This window comes from Dendrobium catenatum, unplaced genomic scaffold, assembly GCF_001605985.2.
Source record: "Dendrobium catenatum unplaced genomic scaffold, ASM160598v2 fragScaff_scaffold_123, whole genome shotgun sequence".
NCBI classification, from domain to species: Eukaryota; Viridiplantae; Streptophyta; class Magnoliopsida; order Asparagales; family Orchidaceae; genus Dendrobium; species Dendrobium catenatum.
In genome coordinates this window covers 995,857-1,015,278 of record NW_021318585.1, presented here as the reverse complement: position 1 = coordinate 1,015,278, position 19,422 = coordinate 995,857, and the positions used below count along the sequence as shown (strand labels likewise).

Here is a 19,422-nt window from a genome sequence, read left to right as displayed (position 1 = left end):
TATGATTTTCTTACATTTTCACCGGTCATATTTGTGCATGTATAGAAATTTCTCTTTGAAATGTGTGTGAAAATGTGTACTAAAATTGAAGTGAAAAACGATGTGTCGTGGTTGGTAAGATGTAATGAACTGAATGACATGTTGAAATATAATATAATATTGGGTTGATTGAGAAAGGGAATGATGTTCTATATTGATCCTAATAGAAAATGTGGTAAGAATTAATATCAGATATATAGAATTATAACCCTAGATACAAAAATATCATGATTCCATAGCAATGATTTCATAGTAACAATTTCCATAACAATAATTTAGAGAAATGATTAGAAGTCATAAGGAGCTGGAGATTTCTTGGGAGTCGTAAGTGCATAAGCAAGATACCTTAATATGAATATGTGATAAAATATTAATTATTTACTATAAAATATTGATTACTTAATGATTACTTATTACTATCACTGATATGGATCATAGTGTTTTATTGATATTGTAGCTTACATTATACTGGTGCTGTTTACTACTGATATTATTACTATTCATGATGACACTAATTACTATTACTGATATAGATCACTATTATTGATACTACGGACAATGATGTGATTTATTATAAACTAAGCAATTGATACAAATAACTGGCATATATATATATATATATTCATGCATATATTTTTTATATGATTTATTAATTAGTCATTTAAATTAATTAACACAATAATATATTAATACAAGCATTGAAGATCGTGATTAAAACCTAATAAAACCCAATCAAATTATTTAAATAGTTATTAGCAAAATATGAATATTAATATATCAATTAATTAAGTATATTAAGGCAGTTATAAATTAATTATTTAAATTAAAATTCTAATCAGTTTTAATGAATATTGAATAAAAACAATTAAATATTCCAAACTTGATTGGTAAAATTAATAGATAATAAAATCTTAGTGGTACTAATTAAGAAAAAAATTATGTTCATCAATACATACTTTATAAAATAATAACTACTTAACTCAATTAGTCTAATCCATCGAATTTTTTTTTAGTTTTTTTTTAATATATGAAAATGTAAAATATTTTTTACCATAATTATAATAAATAATTTATCTTTTTTTTTTGAAGAAAAATATATAATTTATTTAAATCAAACGCCAAGTCTAATCTCTCTCTCTCGCTCTCGCTCTCTCTCTCTCTCTCTCTCGGTCTAAATGCGAAGCCTAATCTCATAATTTGGGAATTAGGGGGCTTAGGGCTTTGTTTGGTAGAGCATGGAGGCCGAGGAATCACAGACGAAAGAAGGTAAAGAAGAAAGGGTAGGCGAGGAAGAAGAGGAGATTAGGTTATGGAGCTGGGGTGCGGGTTCTGAGGGTCAGCTCGCCACCGGAACACTTGAGGACCAGTCGGCACCTCAGGCCCTTCGCAGCATCTCCTTGGTCCATCCCATCTCACAAATGGCATGCGGAGGAGCCCACGCCATCGCATTAACCAGTAGTCTTCATCTCTTGGTTATTTTCACTTATGTTTCAGCTTTCGATTGATGTATGTTGGTTGGCATAAAAAAAGTGCAATTTTTTGCGCGTGGAAACCGATATGAGGAGTGGAGAATGGCCCATTACTTAGGATAATACCTTTCTTCACAAATTGCATCAAGCCAGTATGCTTTGGAGGGGTGGCGTCTAGTCTAATTTGAGAGATGGCCTCATCTTGAATTAAAAATTGGAAGTTTGCTTGAGTTTGATTGGAGTTGAATCCAAAAAGAACGACTTTTACTTGATTTTATAGCTAATTAGAGCAGAATCTCTTACTCTATTTTTTAAATCATATAAACACACTCAGGTATGTGTGTGTGCCTGAATGAGTGTTGTATAGTTTTATTTTGAGTTGAAGAAAATCAATTTTGATTTTGACTCCATTAAAAGTCGACATTTTATTGAGTGAGTTTCAAGTTTCCAACGTAATTATTGGCGTTACTCTGGATAAAAATGCCAATGTTTAAGTTTCATCTTATTGTCCTTTAAAAATCTCCCCTGGTCACTTGGTTGTGTGGTATTGCCTTTGACCATCAATGTAGAGATCCAAGGTGCAAATCTCAAAATAAATAAACAAATACATGCTGCAAAAGTTTTTTTTTTTTTGGTTTAGAAATACAAAAGTTTGTTGTTATATGAAGTTATTTGATCAGCTTAGCCCATATGTTTGTACAATTGAATTATTCAATAGCTTTGCATGATTCTGGTCCCTTACCTTACCCTGTGCAACATTCTTTGCTCTATCAAACTAACTCTTAAAACCTCCTTCCTCTTTTCTATTGCGTCTCAAATTTGTAGGCACTACTTAGTTAGAGTTCAGATCTGTCACATGATTCAAGTCAAAAAATTCATTCTGCATCTCAAAAAATAAAAAATAATAAAATTATATATATATATATATATATATATATATATATATATCCCTTCCACCTGTTATAGGTGGGTGTTTGTTAACTATTGCTCATTTCAACATTATTTTGAACATCACCTAGACCCTTTTGTGTAGCGAAATTGTGTTTTTCCTTGTTGTTTGTCTATTGGGTTCTCTGGAAATGAGTCCAACAATTTAGAGGTTCGCACTGGATATTAAAAAAAAACAAGCTTCTTTTTCAATGATCTCCCCATGACCTACTATTTTACATTGCCTTGTTTTTCTCTTATTTGATTACAAAACCCAACATGGCCGATAAGTTTTAAGTATTAGTTCACCTACTTGAGAAGGATGGATATGTTGTGTGTGCTATTTGCATATTATATATAGTTCAAGTGGGTGAGACGAGTGAAAAATTAGAATAATTGATGAGATATTTAGAAAATAAGAATAATCGAAGAGATATTTTCTCTTCAGAAAATTAGGAGTTTGGAATTGGTAGATCAAAGATTATGTACTTCATATGTAATTTTTTTTTTTAACTTCATATGTAATTTTAGTGTGTCTGCAATTGATAATTAGATTTCAATATTATTAGAAGATCAAGTCATAACTAGGTGTATATTATATAAAAGAATGAAGATATGGATGAGAATTTAACTTCTAAAGTAAATGCTTTATAGTTAACGAAGAAGTGCTCATGAACATTATATGGTAAGAGATTATATTGAAACTTTATTTGAAGTGAAATGGGCTATGAGAGGAACAAGTAGTGAAGATTAGTTATTAGTTAGTCGCGTGGATAAGTTTCAAGTGATTTTGAGTTTGGATGTATACAAAATATGGATGCTTCAATAAGAAGGGTAAGTAAAATCGACATGGAAGCATTAGGAATCGAAAATGGTTTGAGTAAAAACAACGTGATAAAAATAGTTCTAGTGACGATTGCATGGCACAATGGTGCTTCTTTTGTAGCGAGGAGCATCTCACCTTTTCAATATTTGTTGAGAGTTGGAAGTATTGTCTCTCCAGTTCCTTCAGCATGAGTGACTGCAAGTTCCACTCACAAGTACCGAGCCACTACATTAGCAGCCACTCCATTGCGCATCCCCTATACCTGAGCGATGACATTCCCTTGGCCTGCTATCATCAATCGCGCCAAGTTGTTTAACTTGAATTTAAGCGGGTTACGTTGTCTTCGTGTCACATATTTCATTGATGTCTCTTTGGTGACTAGTTGTTGATGCCCCGCATCTCATTGGACAGAAGACTTTCTCATATTGTCTTGATCAGTAGTACTCCTTTTCTTTATTCTTGTTATTTCTCAATGAGATATTTGGAAAGAGATGCTTCCATTTGATTCAGGACTGGATGATGATTAGGAAAGTGTAGTAGATATGGCTGATGATTTGATAAGAGGTTGATGGAGGTTGTATATGTGTATTTGGGAGAGAGAAAGCTAAGTGTGTAAGAGCAATAAAAAATATGAGAAACCAACTAAAATAACTCCTTTCCAAAGCCTCTGTCAGACGTGGCTTTATGTCTTCAGTTCTCCAGTGACAATCTCCTCCTTGCATTCAGCTCCAGAGAGCAGATTAATTATCATCGTCCCTTAGATTTCAAGGCATAACTTCGACCGATGTCAATTTTTTGCAGGTCAATAACTATCACTTGCACCACTGTCATTGGTCATGATCTCAACTTGCAGTAAATGGACAACCATTGGTAATCTGCTTCCATTGATGTGAAGGACTCTTAAGCCTTATCTTTTGCCTTTCATTCTTTGTTTGCTCCCTACTTTAAAATTGAAAATAGCTAATAGTACATTTGTTTTTTAGTTGAGGTTGAGTGCACACATGTGCGTGTAATGAGCTGTAATTTAAGGAATTGATTTGCTATATACTATTGGTGACTATTTGATTGATTCAACATTGATATAAACTAAAATCATATTTGTAAAACTATAAAATAAGTCTATTAATTCTTTTTTTGCAAATCCTAATCTGTGTGTGTGCGCATGTGCACATTTATAATTAGTTTGAAATTTAGGGAACTAATTTGCTATCTGCTTTTGGTGAATATTTTGATAAGTCAATGTTGATATGAGTTGTGACCATATTTCTAAAAAAAATGTTAAAATTACTATTTATCCATAGATTTATTGAAATTATACATGATTTATTAGGAATTTAAACATCAATTTCAACAAGACAAATTATGTCTAGAAGAATTTGCCCTTTAGTTGTAGTCTACTCTTCATTATGACTTGTCATGGGAAGAAGATCACCATGTTTGTAGTTGACAAGGATTTTTATAGACTGATAAACAAGCAAGCCTAATTTGCAAAGTGTGACTCTCTTTTGAGGTTCCCATGAAATCTTAGTCCATATTTCTTTTCACATGTGTTATAAGGATTGGGAAGTAAATCCTTCTTTTCAGTAGAGATTTTGATTGGTGAATCTTAGTTATGATTTTTTTATATATATATTGATCTTATTAGAACTTTTGTTCCAATTCAAGATCCTGTGTTGTCAATAGGCTTGGGATGCTTCTTTATTAGGGTGCCTTTTGGATGTTTAAAGAAGTTCTAAACCATCTTGACGGTGTTCTCTGTGATCTTTCCTAACTTTTCATGTCTGGCCTTTGACTATGTAATTTCTTATTTTCATATTAGTAAAGTTGAGCTTTTATTGAGTTAAATGGAGAGGTTACTTGGGCCTTTATCATTGATGATTTTGCCATGCTTAGCAAGGCAACACCCTAGTTATATAGGCACTCAAAAGGCATTCCTTGGGTTTTATGGTGATTTTGTCTTCCTTAGCAAGGCAACACCCAAGCTACATAGGTACTCGACAGGCATTCTTTGGGTTTTAGGTTGATTGTGTCGTGCTTAGCAAGGCATTGACCAAGCTATATTGGTACTTCTTGTTGAGTGAGATCTTTTATCCACTTGATTGGAACCCATATCGCTACGTTATTGCATCTCATGCTTGACCTACTAAGTCGGCTCAGGTGCCTGAAGGATTCTGGCACGTGTAAGGCGCAAATTGTTCTTCATGAGGGGGCAAATATTTTTGTCCATAGTGTCAAGCCTGGTTTATCATGCTAAAGTGCTAGTTATGGTGACAAACCAAGTTTTTCATGTCAATAAACTTGGAAGTTGATCAATTGTAGACATGTTGAGAAAATCCATGAGTAGGCCTTCTGATATGCATGAAGTGGGCTTCAAAGTTGTGAATGAATGAGGGGATCTACATGGATCTTGTGTCATCTTGTTGTGCTCATAACATGGTCTCATGATTACACAATAGTTTCTCTTTTCTTTGTGGCTTTCATCTGATCTTGGAACAAGTTTGATAGCTTTCATTTACCATGATTGGACAATATTTTTAAATTTTGATACAAATCCTTTTTCATGATGTTTACAGGTAATGGAAGGGTGTTTACATGGGGAAGAGGTGCACGTGGCCAACTTGGCCATGGGGATCTAGCAAATCATTTAAAGCCAAAAATTGTTGATTTTCTTGAAAGCTTTGTTATATGCTTCATTTCCGCTGGCTGGAATCACACTGGATTTGTCACAGGTTATTATATGGCCAAACTTGAGAGCATTGAACTCATGTGCCATCTTCTTATGATATTCCAATATTCTACATGTTTTCTTCCAAATATTATTGACATTGTCAAGTTTATTGTACAGTCAATATAAATTCATGTCTTTTTGCAACTTAAAATTTTCATGGACATGCTTTATGTAGAATTTCTAAGGTGGACGCTGAAAATTGCTGTTTGGTTTCATTAAGCTTCTGAATGCTTTCCTTAAGCATTGAATTACTCGCTAGTCAGCAAAAAATGGGTCTGTTAGTAAGCTGTCTTCCCTATTTCTGCTCTACCAGCCATTGAACTCCTCCTTACCTCAAGAAGTGCTATTCTTTCTATCAGCAAAAAATGGGGCTCTTAGAAGCATTGAATTACTCCTTAAGCTTCTGAATGTTAATTTTTTTTTTACTTATATTTTCTTGGTGTTGAGTGCTTTAAATGCTACGTAAACTTACTTTATATGAGGAATAAAGTTTGCTAAATGGTGGGATGTTGATTCTGTATTATTTGATGGCTGCGGCTTTGCAGATACTGGTCGTCTTTTCATGTGTGGTGATGGTTCATTTGGGCAGCTCGGGAATGGAGATAATCAGTCACGTAGCTTACCTCAAGAAGTGCTATTCTTTCTATCAAAGCATGTTGTGCAAGTAACATGTGGGATGCGCCATTCCCTTGCCTTAGTGACAACAGGTAAAGAATCAATAAGCTTCCGATGGTGAATAGTTATGCAAAAATTTGTGAATCCTTCTCCAATATAGTCAGCATTGGCAGTCTATAGCGCTTTATAATAGCAGAAAAGGAACTACCATCCCAAAGTCATTGTTTGCAACTTCCGAGGAACTCTAGTTGATAAATGACACATTACGAAGTACTTCATGAATCTTGCTCTAATTTGAGAAGATAATTTCCTTGATTTTGTTGAAGTTTTCCCAAGTGACGTTTAGAGTTTCTTGATTTGTTGGATGAGCTTATGCTACAAGCCTTTCAAGTTCAGGTCATTGAAAGATCTTTTTTTAACTTGTCTTCCAAAGTGGTTTGTTGCTGAGTAATGCGTGTTATACTTGAAATGTTAAAGCTCATCGGTTTTGGAAGACTCATAAGACAATATCAATTATTGAGCTAATCAGAAGTATAGCTGAAATCCAGGAAGAATGAGATGAATACGAAGAGCTATCTAATAAAGAAAAGAATGTTTTATGTAATCTTAGATATCTCATTTGAATTTGTTAGGAGGTTTAGACATTATAGATCCAGAGAAGATAGCCGAAATTGACTGAACATGAAAGTGATTTTGTATTTCTCATATGCAGTTCTGTATCAAAATAAGCTCCATCCCCGCATTCATCTGGAGTGATTATTTAAAAAATTTATCTTCTGGAATTTAATCTTACATGCTCTAGCAAATCATAAATTGGACTACATCTTTAATTCAATATCCTATTCAAGTTTTAATCCGTTTGCCAGTATGAAATTGGTGAATGTTGAATCTATTGTACCTGTAATTTTCTTTGACTCGTTTCGTTTGGAATTTTCTCTCAGAGGCGTGTGATAGTTCTATATATGGTTATGGTTCAGCAAGACATGGCCAAATTGGCACACAACTATCTGAACGTAGAAGATTCATTAACATTCCAGAAGTAATTATGGGATTTGAAGATTCCAGAATAGTTAATTTGTGTGCAAATGGAGATCATAGTGCTGCATTATCTGGTAATTCCGCACCCTGCATTTTCTTTACAGATGTCATTACCCTAATTTTATTCTTTTAACAATATTTGAAAACTGCAACACATGTTTTGTCCGGTTTTATTTTTGGGAAATTTACCTACATACCACTTTATAACATCCTATTTACATATCTAACATCCAAATCTTTAATATTACATGCATATTACCCTATATTATTTTAATATCAAATATACTACTTATATTTCTTTCCTACCACTCATATATTTCATTTTTACTGCTCATGTTTGATATGAAAATGAACTATGGGTGGTATATGTAATATTAAAGTTTCAGGTATTAAATATGTAAATAGAGTAATATAAGCTGATATGTATGTAAATCTCCCTTTTTTTGAGGATCTTGCAAGAACTGTATAGGTTTGCTATAATAGGATAGTTTCTATGGAATCAGCTAATGGGAAGTTGTACACTTGGGGCAGAGGGTTCAGTGGATGCTCGGATTATCACCAGCCTCAAGTTTTGCCTTCATCGTTGAGATTCTCTCAAATTGCTCTTGGATGGAATCATGCCTTACTGGTTTCTGGTAGGCCTGTTTTTATTGGACCTCTGCTGCTTTCTTTATTGTTTAAGCTTATTAATCCTTGGGTTATCATAAATTACCACAGATGGTCAAGTATATATGCTTGGTAGGATGCTTACTCTTGTTCAACAAACAAGTGGACGACAGAATTATCCTGATATCTCAGTTTTTCATGGTAAGCTATATTTTAAATCCATATAGTGTTGTTCAAAAGGCTTAGAACCTTTCTTTTAACTCAACAACAGCTTCTGTATTCCCTCTCTCTCGATCTCTGTTTTTTTTTTTTAATGCCAATCATTAAAAGATGATGGCAATATGCTTTTATAAAGTTTTCTAAATTTTTCAGAAAATGCTCAGAATCGGCCATCATGTATTTTCACAAGAAGTTCTTGCTAGGAAACACTTGAGTTCGCAAGTAACCGTAAGGGAAATACTTGAGTTTGCAAGCAAACCTAACAGTAATTGGTGAAAAACAGCGAGAAAACTGCTGATTTCAGAGAGAAATCAGCACTACGATGCAGAATTTTCAGGAAATTAGAGAGAGAAAACACAATCAAACTTCTTCTATTCAATCTACGAACAAGAAAAATAATCAACGATACAAGTTTCTTCAATTTGAGAGGAAGAAACAACTCTCCAAATCTCTAGCCAAGCCTAGGGCCCAAAGGAATAAACCCTAGATCTCAAAATTTGATTTCAAACTCGAGATGAAACCCTAATTCTAGCATAAGCAACTAATTAAAGCTAAAGGAGAGAGAAAAAATTCTTAAACAGCCTCTTATTCAAATATTTTCCTCCAAAGCAATTATTAATCAAGGTGTGGGCCCCATAGGAGCAGCCAGCCCCTTCCCTCTACCTTCCTTGGGCCGGTGGCAGTAGTATAAAACCGGTCCACTAGGGACCGGTTCAATAGGGACAGCCGGCCCTCTTGGGCCCTTGGGCCGGTGGCAGTAGTATAAAACCGGTCCACTAGAGACCGGTTCAATAGGGACAGCCGGCCCTCTTGGGCCGGCCTAACAGTTCTTTAAGTGAACCTTAATATATCATTGTTGCTTAGGCTAATTTAAGAGGCCCATATTTTATTTCTTTCGAGTCCTTGATTAGCAATATTTCAGAAGGTTGGCATTAAAAAAATATTAATGTACAAATTGTTGACAGACTTCCTACCAAGGTGATGGAAGGGGGAAAAAACTCCATGTAATTTGAAGCGATTCAAGTATACAACTTGAATTTAGTTGGTAGCCTAAGTTCCCAACCAACAGACCAAGGCGAGCTGTGTCAAGTTGAGTTTTCTTAGAATGAAGAACATGATAAGGTTGTTAACTGTATGCCAACTAGCTTAAGGCTTCGGTTGGGGCTGCTTTCTTGTTGCTTCTTAAAACAATATTCTAGTAAAAAAAATTTAATTTTTATACTAAAAAGTTATTTTAAAAAGCAAGAAGAAAGCCATCCCAAACGAAGTCAAGGCCTCTTAGTTGGTAGCCTAAGTTCCCAACCAACAGACCAAGGCGAGCTGTGTCAAGTTGAGTTTTCTTAGAATGAAGAACATGATAAGGTTGTTAACTATATGCCAACTAGCTTAAGGCTTCGTTTGGGGCTGCTTTCTTGTTGCTTCTTAAAACAACATTCTAGTAAAAAAAATTTAATTTTTATACTAAAAAGTTATTTTAAAAAGCAGGAAGAAAGCCATCCCAAACGAGGCCTAAGATTTTCAAACCAGATCATGTATCACTGTATCAGTCCTTAATTTGCATCCTTAATGACTTGCAATCAGTCAATTTCTCATTTGATGACTGTGGCTGCCCTCAACAGAAGCTTTGGCTGCATCTGCACCCTTATTACAAAGGATAACATGCCCCGATGATGAAAGTGTCATTGGCATTGCAGCAGGTTCTGAACATTCTGCTATGGTAACAGGTAATACATCCCTTGATTTTCACAAGATTTCTGCTAATTTCGGTTTCGTTTGGGACGACTTTTTTATTGTTTCATAATGCAGCTTTTTAGTATAAAAATTTATTTTTTTAACTAAAAAGCTGCTTTAAGAAGCAGTAAGAAAGTCGCCCCAAATGAAGCCTGCGTCTCTGTGTTTCTGATTACTGGCTAGCTTGTTTGCAGACAAAGGAAAGATAATGACTTGGGGCTGGGGTGAACATGGCCAGCTTGGCTTAGGAAACACAGATGATCAAAGTACTCCTCAAACAGTTCAAATAGGATGCAAGGGAACTGGTTCTTATGGCCTGCTCAGAGTTTACTGTGGAAGCGGATTCACATTTGTGGCTAAAAATGGTTAGGCCTTCTCAAACTTGCAGAAATTGCTTAAATGGGGTTTTGGATTTTGAATGCTTGTGTTGTTGTGCGGGTTTTAATATGTAGTTGAGAGCTTGGTGTGAATATTTTAAATTTTTTTTTTTAAAATTTGTTAGATATAGCTTACGAATATATTTGTGTTGTTGATAATTATCTAGCACATATTTTATGAATATGTTTGCTTATAAATATCTTTTTTGAATATTAATTATAATTAGTGATTCAAAATATGAATGAATTTGATTTTAAAAAATTGACTCATTATTTAATGTTGTGATGAGAGTCATTAGAAATTAAAATGTTATATTTAAAATTAAGAGTTGATTTGAGATGATTGTAATTTTTTATAAAAATGTTTGTAAAATTGCAATGAAAAAAGTAATTTCTTTTGGAAGTAATTGTAAAAATTAATTTTTTTTTAAATAACAATTTATTGAAAGTAGTGAAAAAAGTTATTTAAATAGAAATTATAATTGTGGTGTAAAAAGTAAAGTGGTAAGAAAGGTGTGATTAAATTTCTATAACTAAAAGGAGAGTGATTAAATTTTTTAACTAAAAGGTTTAATTTTTAGGCCTTTTATATAAATATGGAAGTTTGTGATTAAATTTGTTCAAAATAAATGCAATTTTGTTCGAATACTTCAGCCTTGTTTTGTGAAAAAATATAAAGTAAATTAATTTAATTTCATCAACTTTATTCCGAATTATATATATAATTTTATGTTTAAACAATTTATTTTACACCAAAACTTCCATTGAACCAAGCTACTCATTACTAAGTAAACTCTAAAACAAGCAAGACTATTATATCAAATTGTTGTCAAATAAATTATATCAAACTGACCTTGAAAATTACTAGATTTGTATTAAGATTTGTGTATTGCAAATTCTTCATAAAAGAATAAAATTTTTGTAATTTTTAAGCCAATTCTAACATAATTTGTATCAGGAAAAGACCAAATATAATTTTTTATGAAAATTTCATGCAAATTATCCATTTGTTATATGGAAGATGTATTCATTGAGAGGTGTAATATCCAATTAATAATTATAAGGTATAATAATGTAACACAGATCAGTTCTTCCCATATCAATATCTTTTCCACATGACTATGATGAAATAATACTCCAAAACTGTTTAGTATGCAACTGAAATGATTGCATATCATATAGATAAATGTAGTCTCGAAATTCCATTAAAAAACCAAAATGAAATCCACCTGTTTAGCTTAAATCAATGTGTTAAATTGGTTGACACTCAGAGCTACTTACTTTCTGGGAAATCTCAGATCCTTTGTATTTGTACCACCTGGAACCAATAAGGAAGTACATGTAGTTCACAATTCCAATCCCAGCAATTAGATAGTAGAAATTCTCCAACCTCCCTTTGTTAAGATCCCCAGCCAGCCAACTCCCATCGTCGCCACCAGCTCGATTTATAATCGTCACCAGAAATCCACTCAAGTAATTTGAAAGCGCCACGTTGCAGAAGAACAAACAACCTGCAACACTCCTCATGTGTTCAGGGAACTCATTGTAGTAGAATTGCATTTGCCCAATTGTGTTGAATGCCTCAGCCAGGCCTGAAAGCATGAGCTGAGGAACCAACCAAAGGCTAGAGAAGGATGAAATGGCTCCACCACTTACTGAGATTCCAATAGTTGGTTGATGAAGAGCAGTGTTTCTCCTCCTCTCTTCAACCATTCCTGAAACAATCATTGCCATTATGGAAATCACCATTCCAACTCCCATTCTTTGTAGAAGTGTGATGCCTTCTTCCTTTTTGGTGATTTTTCTTAGCCATGGGATGACCATACTATCGTAGATCGGTAACCATATGGAGAGAGCGAGAAGGGAAAAGATGGAGAAGGAGCCGGCCGGAATCTCAAAATTTTTGTTTCCGATGTGACGGTTAGATTGCATTGCTTGGAGAACAACATATGTTGATTGCTGTGCCATGCCGATGTAGTATAGGATGCCTGTGGACCAAATTGGAGCTATTCTTAGGAGGCATTTCACCTCTTCAATCTGCTGGATGCTACATAATCGCCATTGATTCGCCGCAGCTGAGTCTATTTTGATTTCATCTGAGTTTGTTATGATTGCAGCCTTGTCAAGCCATCTATCAGAAATGCATTTCAGATGTTAGTATCAAATGAAAAATCATTTGGAAGTTAATAATGAAATGCTGCAGTTCTCAGTTCATAAAATTTAGAACTAACCATGTTCATTACTTGATGCATTTTTAACAACTTGTAATAACTTTAGGTTTAGAGCCCTGGCTGTCATGAACCATAATCTTGTGAACCAACCATGTGCATCACTTAATGTGTATTTAACTAGCTGGAAACGTAATAACTTGGTTTAAGTTTAGAGCTTCAGTTGTCATGAAAAATAAGCTTGTGAACTCGCTGAGTGCATCTCTTAGTGTGTGTTAAACTGGCTGGAAAGATAGTAACTTAATTAAAGTTTGGAATCTTGGTTTTCATGAACCATAAGCTTGAGATGGAAAGCTTCCAAATCAAGGCTCAGCATAAGCGTCCTAGTCATCAAGCAATAGGTTGAAAGTATTCTAAGTGCACATTCAAATATCCAAAAAATTCAACTCAAGCCAAGCCAATCCTACTCAAGTTAAATCAACCCGATTCAAGGCAAAATGACCAGGTCTACTTGTTCTTAGCTCATAAGAGATTGGCCAGTTTATAAGAGAACTTACAAGAAGTCGATTATAATCTAAGAATTTGTCCCTATAAAGCGAGTATGGCCTATCAGTTGGCTCCAACGACTACCATCTATGATGTCATCCCAGTGACTACTCAAGAAAACCCAGTTCAAGCTAAGTCAAGCAAAGTTGACTTGATCTACTTGGTCTTAGCTCATAGAAAACTTGCTAGTTTATAAGAGAACTCTCCTCAAACAGGTGATTATCATATAAGAATGCAACTCTCAGTTGAGTACAACCTATCGTTTGACCCCAATGTTACTATCAATGAAGTCATCCCTAGTGACTATTCAAGGAATAACAAATTTCAAGGCAAACTATTGATCAACTACTTGACTATTTGACTATCAATAAACACCAAATCTTCAACTTCTTAAAAGCTTAGTAGATGATTTCATATTGTCGAACTTTCCGATTCGGCTATACAATTATTGTATTTTTCTCATATTTTATGTATAGTCATCCATATAACCAATTCTATAATACCCAAGCCCTAACCCAGATCTATCAATATGGGGTCTAAGAGGTGAGCACAACTTAATGAAATTTTTTGTACTGAAGCCTATTTTACTAAAATTTTAGAGCTGCTCACTCTAGAATGCTTCTTTTCCTCTATTTTTCTTCTTTCTCTTTCACTCAATATTGCCATCATAGTTGAGTGTGATTCATGGACAATTTTGAATTTAAAATCTTAAAAGGTGCAATGAGCTTAAAGCATGCTAGTAACTAGAATATGAGTACTACATAAAGCAGAACAAGAAGGTGGCCATTGCAGGTAATAGTGAGTGCAAGAAACCAAAAAAAAAAAAAAAATCTAAAGAGGAAGAAGGAGAATTCAAGGACTTAATAGAACAAGAAGGGTAAAGGTTTCCATATTAGGGTTTTTATCTAGTCATACTTTTGAAAGGATAACCATATTGAAGCCACATCACATCGCTTTAAATATTCGTATTTTCAAAAATTAAAATTTGAATTTTAAATTTATTTTTTATGTTACGCTATTATTGCCATTAACATTTTTTTATTTAGAAAATTACAGATAGTCAAATCAAAACATCACTGCATCAAATCAAGAGAAAAAATAAATTTTTAGTCTATTAAATTCTCCACTCCACTGCCACGAATGGCGACACATAGTTGGTCCCTCAAAAGCAAGAAAATAATTAAAGAAAATTGAAGAGAATGATTAGTGATAACTTCTTCAAAGATCTTTCCACTAACAATAAGTCGCTTCAAGACAAACTCACCTCCAATCATGAACTGATTTAACTTGGTAAATTTATATATCTTCAGCTAAAGATGACTTAAACCTTCATAGCAGTGACTTCATAAATTCCTCAGTTGAGTTGACAAATAAAAACTTCAATTCATCAATCATGGACAGCTTCTATTGGACGACTTCAATAGATAACTCCTCAACTCTTTTCAAGCTTACAACTTAAAGAGTTGCTAAGGAATAGGTTGACATCTTGAGAACATGATCTCATAATTGAAGTTGACCTTTTTTGCTTATCAGTATTTGGCCCAGCAAATTTCTTCAAAGTTTTTGGTACTAAGCAGACTAAATTTAGAGGCATCTTGGGATCCTTTTTTAGAGCCAACTTAGCCAAAGAGGAGGCTAGAATCGGAAGATTTTCATTTAGATAACTTGAAGAAGACTTCTTGACAAGATCAATATAAAATTTTACCCAAGACAGAGTTGAAGAAGTCGTGCTCTCAGCAGCTTTCTAGTCGATATCAGTACTTGGCCCTTCAACAAATTGTTGCTCAGCATGCATCAGGGAAACTTACATTATCACCACTTAAATAGGTTGTTGGGCGACTTTAGCCTCATCTATTTTAGTAGGCTCCCATGCAATCTCCAAGAACCACCACCTAGCCCATTTCTATTCTTTCAACAAGAAGTTCTTGGCAAGTAAGAGGTTTAGTGGTTGGTGTCTCACACAAGGAGCTCACAAATAATTACATTAAAATCACTCAGTATAATCAACTTAAAAATTTAATAAGGTTAATATTTTTCTATTGTCTTGTTGTTTAAACTTTAGCTCAGAGAGTAGTCATTGTCAGAGAAGGTATATTTTTCCATAGCAGCAGGGATAAAAAGTGTTGATCCACCAAAGACTTCGATGAAGTGACGAATTCGTGAATCTCGTCCTTACACTTTGTCTCCTCGATCTTTATTCTCTTATTTTTATTTTCTGAAGTAGTTCTCTGTTTTTTATGCTTGCTAAATAAGCAAGGAACTTCTTTTGAACTTGTCATTTGGAACCTCCATTCTCAACAGGAACACAAAAGTTGCAGAACTCAAAGACAATAAGAGAAGGAAAGAGTGGGGAAAAAAAGTATTTGAATGAAAAACACCAATCCTCTATTTATTGGCTAAGTACTGGATAACATGGACAATAAGACAATGTCAGCAGTCAATATCAAATTGATTGACTACTTTATTTTATTATTCTATTTTGCAGTAAACCTCCAAAGCTATAAGAGTATTGGGGAAATAAATGTAAATCAAAATATCAAAAAAAAAAAAAGAGAGAGAACTTGCCTAGGATCTAAGAATTCATTACAATCATGCAAGTATTGTCCATCAGTTGGCTCCAACAATTACTATTTATAAAGTTTACCCTGACGACCACTCAAGGAATGATGACTTCTGAGGTAAATTGTTGATAGGCTACTCGACTTTTCAACTATCAACATATGCCAAGTCAACTGCTTCTTAAGAACTTGGCAGACTACTTCATCAAGTTGAACATTTCGATCGGGCTATCCAATTATTATGCTTTCCTCTTCTTTTATGTATAGTCATGCATTTAGCTAATTCTATAATACTCAAGCCTCAATCCAAATTTACATGTAGGGGATTGGGGGGTGAGCTTAGTTTATGTAATTTTCTACACTCAAGCCTATTTTATTGAAATCTCAAAGCTTCTCACTCTAGAACTCTTATTTCCCTATTTATTTCTCTATTTTCTCTTTCACACAATATTCTAACTATAGTTGGGTATGATTCACATAAATTTCTGTATTCAATAATAAGAAACAATGCATAAAGAAGAGAGCTTTCTAAAATTTGCATCTTGCTTAATGAAAAGCATTACAATTACTTTAAACTGGAAATTATTAAGATCTAAATGACAAATACCTCCTACAACACAATGAGATACATCATTCTTGTAGACTATATGAAGCTTAATTACCTGAACTGATTAGTATGTGGAAGCTTGGAGATGAGAGAGCTGAAATGAGGAGGACTGAAGAGAGACTGCTTTGGATCATCTGATAATTGCCAACGCCGCTTCCTGAGTGCTGCCACTAGAACCTGAGCAAAGCTAATAAAAGGGCTCCCTTCAGGCTTCACCTTGACATAAATTCTCGTGCCAAGGAAGAAGAAGATGCAAGAGATGAGCATCATGATGGCAGGGATAGCCAAGCCCAGTGTCCAGCTCACATTGCTCTGAATATAGATTATGAATGTCGAGGAGATCATGACTGCAATGGTGAAGGTAAAATAATACCAGTTGAAGAAGCTGCTAATTCCTTTCTTTCCAGATTCAGTTTTTGGATTAAACTGGTCAGCACCGAAGGCAAGATTGCAGGGCCTGATACCGCCCGCTCCGATCACTAGAAATAGAAAGCTGAGAGCAAGCATAGCAAGCTGCATTGTTGTAGGACCTGAACAAGTTGTTCCTTGTACACAGGAAGGTGGATGCAGAGCTGGGATTGCAGCAGTGATCATGATGACAAACATACCCTTTGGTGAGAAAAGAGAAATATGATGAGAGAAAGAAATCAATAGTGGACTTTCACGTGTCAACATAGTTGAACTTACCTGTATTCTACAAAATGGGAATGACTTTGAGTGTGTAGAACACTTTGCTTAAGAATAAAAACTTTATTTAAGATTATAGTATCACCAGCATAATATAGTCTTAGACAATTTAATTCAGTATACAAGAATGCGCCAAAATTCTCACATAAAGCTTGTAAAATATGCAGCAGTTCTGATTGGAGCTATTTTATAGTGTGTATAGGATCTCAATAGATATATTATTTTTGTCTAAAAATTACTAGCACTGATACAAACAATTCCAAATTACCAAATCATGACAGCATAGTCTAACATGCAAGCTATTTTCAAGGAGTCTAAATCAAGGCTTCCTTTGGTGTTCCATATAAAGCTATGATTCCTTCAGCTGTAATTCAGTCTATGCTACTCTCACAGAAAAGATAAATTTCTTCACAAATGCGTTCATTTTTTACAAAAATTAAAACTATGCAGAGGAAAGTTAAATAAAAATGAATAAAATAGTTACTAAGTATCAAACATAAGGCTTGGAGTGTTGATTTGTTACCAAAAGTGTAACTACAGAAGCAAAACCCAAGGTTTTGTAGCGTCCTAAGAAGGCGTCCGAGATGAAGGCCCCAAGAACAGTAGCAAGGCTTGTAGTTCCATTAAAAACATTAAGGATCGTTGCAGCATGGATGCTTTTGATGTGGAAGACAGTGGTGAGATAGACAAGCATATTTGATGCTGTGGCAATGCCCCCAAGCTTCTCAAATGTTTCATTGCCTGTTTAACTTTAAAAAAATATTAATTTCATACCAATCAAAGAGGAATGATGCAGAAAATCTTCATGTGTACGTATAAGATTAGATTTCACTAGAGACTCCTCATAAATTTCAGCAATTCTAACAAATCCATGGAAAGGGAGCACTCATTTCCTCATAATTTTGGGAAAATTTTGTTATATACATCCTGAGCATGGCATTTACGTTCAAAATATTTTGAAAGTTGCATATATATTTTATTTTATTCTTCCTCAGCTAACTTATTGACTTACCTATGACATAAGGCATTGTTTTCCAGCCATAGTATTTGATTGCAGCAGGTTCCTCTACAATCTCCAACCCTGACTCAGCATTGTTCTCTTCATTCTCCATTGCTGGTGTGTTCTCCTTCCAATCTGCCTCATGAACACCATGAAAGAATTTAAGCCGTCAGTTTTATTGTTTATGCTATAAAGAGAATGAGCAAATGATGAATAAGGAGGAGGTTGATAACAGATGGAGGAGGAGAAGAAAAACAATCCAAGAAAAAAAAATCTATTATCACCAATTAACAGGCAAATTGATGATGATGATGAAGACGAAGAAGAAGAAGGAGAAGAAGGAGAGTACGCTTACAGAGTAGAAGAAGGAGATGGGAGGAGCCGTTGAGAGGGCTCTCCCTATCTCACTTTGGAATCACTGCTTTCTCCGGGGAGAAGGAGAAAAATGGAGCAAAGTTCTTTCCGGACCCACCATGCTCTGAACCCTAACGGTCGTAACGATTTGAGTTGGCTAAACTTACGCTGCAGCCTGCAACAAGCTGCCCACGTCGCACTCGGGAACATCTCGAACCCTAATTTCTCTCTAACAATCCCACTTTATTCGGATTCTATTTATTACCCACGCCTTTTGCATATGACAGTTTTTTAGGGCGTACAAAACTGTTCAATCAAGAATGAGAAATGAGAGCTAAGAAAATATGAAATTTTTTTTCTTTTAACGATTAATGTGATGTTATTGTGTCAAATGGCTTAGAGATTGTTTGGTTTGATGCATTTAGGGTGTACAATAATATAGATGCAGGGGTTTTGATAATTTGGGTGTTTGGTTGGATGAAAAATAAAATCAATGTAAAATAAAGCAAATGCAGTGTATTTCATTTTAGTTAATTTTTGATGTATTTGAAATTTCTCATATTTGGGTGATTTTCAAATACACTGCAAACTCAAGTCTTTGTCGGCCACCGCTGTCCACCGCCACCCACCACCATTTAATCACTATCGGTATGAATATATAACTATAAAAATATGTAACAATCAATGAACTACTAATAGGTCATATGATCAATAAACATAAATGCAATTGTACATACTAAAAGCAACTATCAATAACCAAGTAAACAGTAATCAATAATCAAGTGAATAGTAATCAATGATCGGTAAACATATACAAGAGGTCGGTAAACTCTAACATTTTTATACCCATTAATTAAGAATAATTTCTATCTCTCTTGAAGAAATATGTGTGCATATCATAGTTAAATGCATGACGTACAGTGTTGA

At 34.4% G+C, this 19,422-nt stretch overlaps 2 protein-coding genes across 5 annotated transcripts; one reads left to right on the top strand and one right to left on the bottom strand.

Annotated features, from left to right (window-relative positions):
* The first annotated feature begins 1,184 nt into the window (after window positions 1-1,184).
* Window positions 1,185-18,307, top strand: LOC110098438 (ultraviolet-B receptor UVR8). Of its 4 annotated transcripts, none has more exons than XM_020825276.2 (9): window positions 1,185-1,494; window positions 5,835-5,990; window positions 6,535-6,696; window positions 7,546-7,716; window positions 8,146-8,277; window positions 8,360-8,449; window positions 10,087-10,191; window positions 10,393-10,563; window positions 18,180-18,307. In XM_020825276.2, exons 1-9 carry the CDS (start codon window positions 1,275-1,277, stop codon window positions 18,224-18,226), a joined length of 1,254 nt encoding a protein of 417 aa, XP_020680935.1. In that variant the 5' UTR covers window positions 1,185-1,274; the 3' UTR covers window positions 18,227-18,307. The 4 variants fall into 4 exon arrangements, with proteins under 4 accessions (XP_020680935.1, XP_028553941.1, XP_028553937.1 ...); XM_028698108.1 differs by lacking the exon at window positions 18,180-18,307 and adding an exon at window positions 16,490-16,621; XM_028698104.1 differs by lacking the exon at window positions 18,180-18,307 and adding an exon at window positions 15,591-16,480.
* Window positions 11,223-18,638, bottom strand: LOC110098437 (protein NRT1/ PTR FAMILY 2.11). Its single transcript, XM_020825274.2, has 5 exons — window positions 18,497-18,638; window positions 18,154-18,276; window positions 17,665-17,882; window positions 16,510-17,063; window positions 11,223-12,706 (listed from the first exon to the last, which is right to left on the bottom strand). The coding sequence occupies exons 2-5, from the start codon at window positions 18,251-18,253 to the stop codon at window positions 11,827-11,829; spliced, it is 1,752 nt and encodes a 583-aa protein (XP_020680933.1). The 5' UTR covers window positions 18,254-18,276; window positions 18,497-18,638; the 3' UTR covers window positions 11,223-11,826.
* Window positions 18,639-19,422: the final 784 nt, after the last annotated feature.

Excerpts from the sequence above, each read along its gene's own strand:
- LOC110098437 (XM_020825274.2), bottom strand. The coding sequence starts at position 18,253 with ATGGAGAATGAAGAGAACAATGCTGAGTCAGGGTTGGAGATTGTAGAG. Across the intron at positions 17,883-18,153 it reads AACAATGCCTTATGTCATAG|GCAATGAAACATTTGAGAAG; the intron begins GTAAGTCAATAA and ends AAAGTTAAACAG. Across the intron at positions 17,064-17,664 it reads CTTCTGTAGTTACACTTTTG|GGTATGTTTGTCATCATGAT; the intron begins GTAACAAATCAA and ends TTCTCACCAAAG.
- LOC110098438 (XM_028698104.1), top strand. The coding sequence starts at position 1,275 with ATGGAGGCCGAGGAATCACAGACGAAAGAAGGTAAAGAAGAAAGGGTA. Across the intron at positions 6,697-7,545 it reads CCTTGCCTTAGTGACAACAG|AGGCGTGTGATAGTTCTATA; the intron begins GTAAAGAATCAA and ends ATTTTCTCTCAG. Across the intron at positions 7,717-8,145 it reads TCATAGTGCTGCATTATCTG|CTAATGGGAAGTTGTACACT; the intron begins GTAATTCCGCAC and ends CTATGGAATCAG.